Source organism: Sapajus apella, unplaced genomic scaffold, assembly GCF_009761245.1.
Source record: "Sapajus apella isolate SASKATOON/1434 unplaced genomic scaffold, GSC_monkey_1.0 scaffold173, whole genome shotgun sequence".
NCBI classification, from domain to species: Eukaryota; Metazoa; Chordata; class Mammalia; order Primates; family Cebidae; genus Sapajus; species Sapajus apella.
The window spans coordinates 215,809-223,284 of NW_022437113.1; the positions used below are offsets into that span (position 1 = coordinate 215,809).

The 7,476-nt window shown below is 52.9% G+C and overlaps 2 protein-coding genes across 3 annotated transcripts in view; both read left to right on the forward strand.

Annotated features, from left to right (window-relative positions):
- Positions 1 to 7,476, forward strand: part of GDF1 (growth differentiation factor 1) — a 24,949-nt gene that overhangs the window by 5,101 nt on the left and 12,372 nt on the right. For both annotated transcript variants that reach the window (XR_004265339.1, XM_032267847.1), the window contains exon 3: positions 6,142 to 6,322. The gene's annotated coding sequence lies outside the window, so the exon portion shown is untranslated. The remainder of the gene's footprint in view (positions 1 to 6,141; positions 6,323 to 7,476) is intronic.
- Positions 1 to 7,476, forward strand: part of CERS1 (ceramide synthase 1) — a 21,489-nt gene that overhangs the window by 5,080 nt on the left and 8,933 nt on the right. Inside the window, exon 3 of the mRNA XM_032267850.1 lies at positions 6,142 to 6,322. Within this exon, the coding sequence (XP_032123741.1) occupies positions 6,142 to 6,322 (181 nt within the window). The remainder of the gene's footprint in view (positions 1 to 6,141; positions 6,323 to 7,476) is intronic.

Genomic DNA, 7,476 nt, shown 5'->3' on the forward strand with positions numbered 1-7,476 from the left:
GGTCAGGGTTTGTCATTTACCTGTGGGCTGGGGCAGAGGAAGGACATCACCCTAGGTTGGGCACCTGCCCCAGGGGTCCAGGAGGGGGCTGACGGCAGGAGCTGGAGCCCATGAGCTGAGGGGAGGGGATGGGAGCACAGTGGCTCATTTGAGAAACGTTTAGAAGGCAGAGCTGATAGTATTTGCTGCCACCCTAGAGGTGATGTGAAAGAGAGGAAGAGGGTGGGGATGACGCCCGGGTCTTGTGAGACGGGGGGGCTGGTCAGGGGGACCAAGATTTTGGATTCAGGGCCGGGCAAGGTGGCTCACTCCTGGAATCCCAGCACTTTCAGAGGCCGAGGTGGGAGGATCACTGGAGCCCAGGTACCAGCCTGGGGAATATTGTGAGATGCTATCTCTACAAAAAATAAAAAATTAATAAATTAGTTGGATAAGGTGGTGCCAGCCTGTGGTCCCAGCTTCTTGGGAGGCTGAGGCAGGAGGATCGCTTGAGGCCGGGAGGTCGAGGCTGCAGTGAGCCAAGATTACACCACTACACTCCAGCCTGGGCGACAGAGGGAGCCCATTTCTCAAAAAAAAAAAAAGAGGGAGAGGAGATTTGAGACCCTGAACTGAGCCAGGACATCCCCCATCCTGGGGAGGTAAAGCTGCAGGAGGGGTGGGGGCCCCCTGTTTGAAAGGCGGGTGACAGATCCAGTGAGGTGGCCCTGGGCAAAAATCTGGCTCAGATGTTTTGGAGAGTCAGGACGGAGAGGATCAGGGCATTTTGGAGTTTCACCCAATTTTCATTGTAATTCTGGAAGAGGGTCCGGCATGGGGACTCACACCTGTAATCTTAGCACTTTGGGAGGCTGAGGCAGGCAGATCACTTGAGGCTAGGAGTTTGAGACCAGCCTGGCCTGGCCTGGCCAACATAGTGAAACCTCATCTCTACTAAAAGCACAAAAATGAGCCGGCCATGATGGTGGGTGCCTGTACTCCCAGCTACTGGAGAGGCTGAGGCAAGATAATTGCCTTAATCCAGGAGGCGGAGGCTGCAGTGACCCGAGATCCCCCCACTGCACTCCAGCCTAGGTGACAGAGCGAGACTGTCTCAAAAAAGAAAAGAAATTCCGGAAGACGGAATAGGGGAGGGTTTTTGTATTTTTTAGAGGCAGGGTCTCACTCTGTTGCCCAGGCTGGAGTGCAGTGGTGCGATCTCCACTCATTGCAACCTTTGCCTCCTGGGTTCAAGGGATTCTCTTGCCTCAGCCCCCCGAGTAGCTGGGATTACAGGCGTGAGCCACCTCGCCTGGCCTACATTTTTTATTGATAAAAAGTATGCAACGTGAAATTAGGCATTTTAGCCAGTCACAAAAAGACAAATACTCTGTCACTGTACTTACATGAGGTTCCCAGAGTCATCCCACTTAGAGACAGAAAGTGGGATGGGGGGTGTGCCAGGGGCTGGGGAAGGGGAATGTGGAGAGACTATTTAACGGGGACAGTTTCAGTTGGGGACGAGAAGGTTCTGGAGATGGCTGCTGATGCTAGTTGCACAGCAATGTGTACTTCACAGACGGCTTTGATGGTAAATTTTTGCCACATAAATCTCACCACAATTTTAAAAAATCAACCATTTTATTTATGTATTTATTTTTCTTTGAGACGGAGTCTCTCTGTTGCCCAGGCAGGAGTACAATGGCGAGATTTCTGGCTCACGCCTGTGATCCCAGCACTTTGGGAGGCCGAGGCGGGTGGATCACGAGGTCAAGAGATCGAGACCATCCTGGTCAACATGGTGAAACCCCGTCTCTACTAAAAATACAAAAAATTAGCTGGGCATGGTGGCGCGTGCCTGTAATCCCAGCTACTCAGGAGGCTGAGGCAGGAGAATTGCCTGAACCCAGGAGGCGGAGGTTGCAGTGAGCCGAGATCGCGCCATTGCACTCCAGCCTGGGTAACAAGAGCAAAACTCCGTCTCAAAAAAAAAAAAAAAAATGGCGAGATTTCAGCTCACTGGAACCTCTACCTCCCAGGGTCAAGCGATTCTCACGCCTCAGCATCTGGAGCATCTGGGATTACAGACGTGTGCCACCATGCCTGGCTAATTTTTTTGTTTTTTTTTTTTTTTTTTTCTTTTGAGACAGTCTTGCTCCATTGCCATGTGCCAAGCTGGAGTGCAATGGCACGATCTTGGCTCACTGCAACCTCCGCCTCCCAGGTTCAAGCAATTCTCCTGCCTCAGCCTCCTATAATTTTTGTATTTTTAGTAGAGGTGGGGTTTGCCATGTTGGCCAGTTTCGAAATCCTGATCTCAGGTGATCCTCAGGTGATTCTCGAAGAGGGTGTGGAATAGGGGAGAGTTTTGTTTTTTGTTTTGTTTCATCTTGTTTAGAGACAAGGTGTCACTCCGGTGCTCAGGCTGGAGTGCAGCGGTGCAGTGTGACCCGCCTCTGCCTCCCGGAGTTCCGGCATTACCGCAGGCATGAGCCACAGCACCCAGCCAAAAATTAACTACTTTGAAGGTGAACAGTTCATCAGCTTTCAGTATATTCGGTTTTGTTCAACCACCCCTCAGTTTAGCTCTAGAACATTCTCATCCCCCACAAAAGGAAACCCATCCCCATCAGCAGATACTCCCCATTCCCCTCCCCCAGCCCATGGCATCCACCAATCTGCTTCCTGTCTCTGTAGATTTGCTTGTGGCCTTCTGTGTCTGGCTTCTCTCACTTAGCATCATGTTTTGGGGTTTCACCCACATTGTAGCGTGCATCAGTGCTTTGTTCTTTTTCATGGCTGCATAGTATTCCACTGTGTGGACGTATCCTAGCCTTCATTCATCTGCTGATGGACAGTCGGGTTGTGTCTGCCTTTTTGTTGTGTGCTGCTGTGGACACGGGCACATGAGTATCTGTTTGAGCCCTGTTTTCCATTTTCAGGCACACAGCCTAGCGGACTTGCTGGGTCATGGTGACTGTATGTTCACGGCCATCAGGGCTGTGTGAGGACAGTGGACAAACAGGCATGGGGGCCAGGGATCGCTGGGGATACGTCGGCAGGAGACGGCAGTGCCTGGACTGGGGTGAGGGTGGCATGGTTCAAAGAGGTCGGATCCTTGATGGGGGTGGGGGGGTCCCTGTGCAACTCAACTGCAGAAGGGGCCAGGCCAAGTTGAAACTTGTCACAGAGGTGGTGTTTGGGGGCATCTGGGGGCAGCTGGGTTCCAGGGCATGTCACTGAGGCAGGGGACAGGAAGCCCCAGATGGAGGCTGGGGGTTTGTCTTGGGGGTCTGCAGAGAGGCAGTGGTCAGTGAGCAGGGAGCAACCCCCAGAGAGTTCCAGGTTAGTGTGGGCAGGGCCCAGCGTGGCCCCCTGCCCTTTTTTTTTTTTTTTTTTTTGAGACAGGGTCTGGCTGTGTTGCCCAGGCTGGAGTGCAGTGGCAAGATCTCAGCTCATGCAACCGCCTCTGCCTCCAGGACTCAAGTGATCCTCCTGCCTCAGCCTCCCGAGTAGCTGGGACTACATGCATGTGACACCTCACCTGGCTAATTTTTATATTTTTTTTGCAGAGGGAGGGTCTCAACATGTTGTCCAGGCTGGTCTCGAACCCCTGAACCCAAGCAACTCTCCTGCCTCGGCCTCTTAAAGAGCTGGGATTACAGGCATGAGCCACCGTGCCCAGCCAGAGCATGGCCCTTGACTTTGGTGTCTGGCAGCCCCTGGGGATGTGGCTGAGGAGGGGAGAAGGGGAATGTGGTGGGGTAGGCTGGGGTGTCACCTGTCACCTGGGTGTGGTGGTCAGGTGCACCAGGAGGCAGGAGAGGGGGAAGGTGAGGCAGGAGCCACTTGGTGGGAGACCCTGCGCTTGGTGGCATGGCAAGACTCGGTGGGCGGTCACCTCTGTCAGAGCCTGGGATTTGTAGGGAGGGGGCCCAGGACACCCACCAGGCAGGGGCCTGTTAAGACAAAGACAGAAAAGGGACAGGCGCAGTGGCTCATGCCTGTAATCCTGGCACTTTGGGAGGCTGAGGTAGGCAGATCATCTGAGGTCAGGAGATCATGATCAGCTTGGCAAACACAGTGAAACCCCATCTCTACTTAAAAAAAATTAGCCAGGCATGGTGGTGGGTGCCTATAATCCCAGCTACTCAGGAGGCTGAGGCAGGAGAATCACTTGAACCCAGGAGGTAGAGGTTACAGTGAGCCAAGATTCCACCACTGCACTGTAGCCTGGGTGACAGAGTGAGACTCCATCTCGTAAACAAACAAAAAACCACAGAAGGTAAAATGGGAAGGGGAGATGGGCCGGGCGAGGTGACTCATGCCTATAATTCCAGCACTTTGGGAGACCAAGGCAGGAGGATTGCTTGAGCCCAGGAGTTTGAGACCAGCCTGGGCAACATAGCAAGACTCTGTCTCTACGAAAGACATAAATACATTGCCGGGCGCGGTGGCTCACGCCTGTAATCTCAGCACTTTGAGAGGCCCAGGCAGGCCGATCATGAGGTCAGGAGATGGAGACCATCCTGGCCAACATGGTGAAACCCCATCTCTACTAAAAATACAAAAAAATTAGCTGGGCACAGTGGCATGTGCCTGTAACCCCAGCTACTCAGGAGGCTGAGGCAGGAGAATTGCTTGAACCCAGGAGGCGGAGGTTGCAGTGAGCCGCGATCACGCCACTGCACTCCAGCCTGGGCGACAGAGTGAGACTCTGCCTCTAAATAAATAAATAAATAGATAATCCAGGCATGGTGATGGGTGCCTGTGGTCCCAGCTACTCAGGAGGCTGAGGTGGGAGGATCACTTGAGCCCAGGAGGTGGAGGCCGCAGTGAGCTGAGATCACAACCCTGCACTCCAGCCTGGCTGGAATGAAAGACTTACAGTGCAAGACCCTCTCTCTAAAAATATATATAAAATTTTAAATGTATATAATGATAACGTGTCTATATTAGTTCAGCATTTGCAGCAAATGTGCCACGTAAAGCCAGGGGAATGGAAATCCGTAGGGGCATCGGGGCAGGAGAGATAAAGGAACTTTCTTTTTTTTTTTTTTTTTTTTTTTGAGACGGAGTTTCACTCTTGTTACCCAAGCTGGAGTGCAATGGCGCGATCTCGGCTCACCGCAACCTCCGCTTCCTGGGTTCAGGCAATTCTCCTGCCTCAGCCTCCTGAGTAGCTGGGATTACAGGCACGTGCCACCATGCCCAGCTAATTTTTTGTATTTTTAGTAGAGACGGGGTTTCACCATGTTGACCAGGATGGTCTCGATCTCTTGACCTCGTGATCCACCCGCCTCGGCCTCCCAAAGTGCTGGGATTATAGGCGTGAGCCACCGCGCCCGGCCTGATAAAGGAACTTTCTGTCCTATCTGCTCCATTTTTCTAGACTCCAGCTGGGCGCAGTGGCTCAAGCTTGTAATTCCAGCACTTTGGGAGTCCGAGGCGGGTGGATCATGAGGTCAGGAGTTTGGGACCAGCCTGTCCAATATGATGAAAGCCCATTTCTACTAAAAAATATAAAAGTTAGGCCGGGCGCGGTGGCTCAAGCCTGTAATCCCAGCACTTTGGGAGGCCGAGGCGGGTGGATCACGAGGTCAGGAGATCGAGACCATCCTGGTCAACATGGTGAAACCCCGTCTCTACCAAAAATACAAAAAATTAGCTGGGCATGGTGGCGCGTGCCTATAATCCCAGCTACTCAGGAGGCTGAGGCAGGAGAATTGCCTGAACCCAAGAGGCGGAGGTTGCGGTGAGCCGAGATCGCGCCATTGCACTCCAGCCTGGGCAACAAGAGCGAAACTCCATCTCAAACAAACAAACAAAACAAACAAACAAAAAAAAAAATACAAAAGTTAGCCAGACGTGGTGATGTACACCTGTAACCCCAGCTACTTGGGAGGCTGAGGCAGGAGAATCTCTTGAACCCGGGAGGTGGAGGTTGCAGTGAGTTGAGATCATGCCATTGCACCCCAGCCTGAGCGACAAGAACAAGACTCCATCTCAAAAAACAAAGAATTGGGAATGAAAAGCCAGCAATCAGAGATGTATGGTTACCCTGGTACTGAGGACATGGATGTCTTGGGGGGTGTAACTGGGTCACAGAGGGGTGTCTCGAGGCTCCACAGGCCCCTGACTGCGACATTTGGCTCTCCCCAGATTGGACGCCGGGCATGGAGGTGCCACGGGACATTGCAGCTGCCTACCTGCTCCAGGGAAGCTTCTACGGCCACTCCATCTACGCCACGCTGTACATGGACACCTGGCGTAAGGACTCGGTGGTCATGCTGGTCCACCACGTGGTCACCCTCGTCCTCATCGTGTCCTCCTACGCCTTCCGGTAAGGACAGGATCAGGTGGCTGGGGTCGAGGTCCAGCCATACCCACCTCCCCTCACCCACCCTTCAGCTCTTTGGATTCTGCCCCTCACCAGCCAGGTCACCCACTCAGGAGTTCCTGAGTCCCTGCCATGCCCAAGCAATGGGCGCGGGGCCGTGAACGCAACTGATGCACCCTGATGTTCTAGAGCCCACCAGGACGCCACTGAGCTTTTCGGACGGAGTCTGTGTAAGCCTGAGCGTGCTGTGTATAAAAGCCACCCGGCTTCAAAGCGCTCATAGACAAGCAGGAGCTAACATATCTTATCTACTCTTTTATCTCTCTCTCTTTTTTTTTTTGAGACAGGGTCTCATTCTGTCACCCAGGGTGGAGTGCAGTGGCGTGACCATAGCTCACTGCAGCCTGGACCTCCTGGGCTCAAGCAATCCTCCCACCTCGGCCTCCCGAAGTGTGGGGATCACAGGCATGTGCCACCACACCTGGCCTTGTTACCTCGATTCCATATTGAAATGACAATGTTTTGAATATATTTAATTAATTAGAATGCATTATTTTATTTTATTTTTGAGACAGAGTTTTGCTCTTGTTGCCCAGGCTGGAGTGCAACGGCATGATCTCAGCTCAACACAACCTCCGCCTCCCAGGTTCAATCCATTTGCCTGCCTCAGCCTCCCAAGTAGCTGGGATTACAGGCATGCGCCACCACGCCCGGCTAAGTTTTCGTATTTTTAGTAGAGACAGTTTCTCCAGGCTGGTCTCAAACTCCCGACCTCAGGTGATCCGTCTACCTCGGCCTCCCAAAGTGCTGGGGAGACAGGTGTGAGCCACTTTGCCTGGCTAGAATGCATATTAAAATTAATCTTGCCGGGCGCGGTGGCTCACGCCTGTAATCCCAGCACTTTGGGAGGCCGAGGCGGGTGGATCACCAGGTCAAGAGATCGAGACCATCCTGGTCAACATGGTGAAACCCCGACTCTACTAAAACTACAAAAAATTAGCTGGGCATGGTGGCGTGTGCCTGTAATCCCAGCTACTCAGGAGGCTGAGGCAGGAGAATTGGCTGAACCCAGAAGGCGGAGGTTGCGGTGAGCCGAGATCGCACCATTGCACTCCAGCCTGGGTAACAAGAGCGAAACTCCGTCCCAAAAGAAAAAA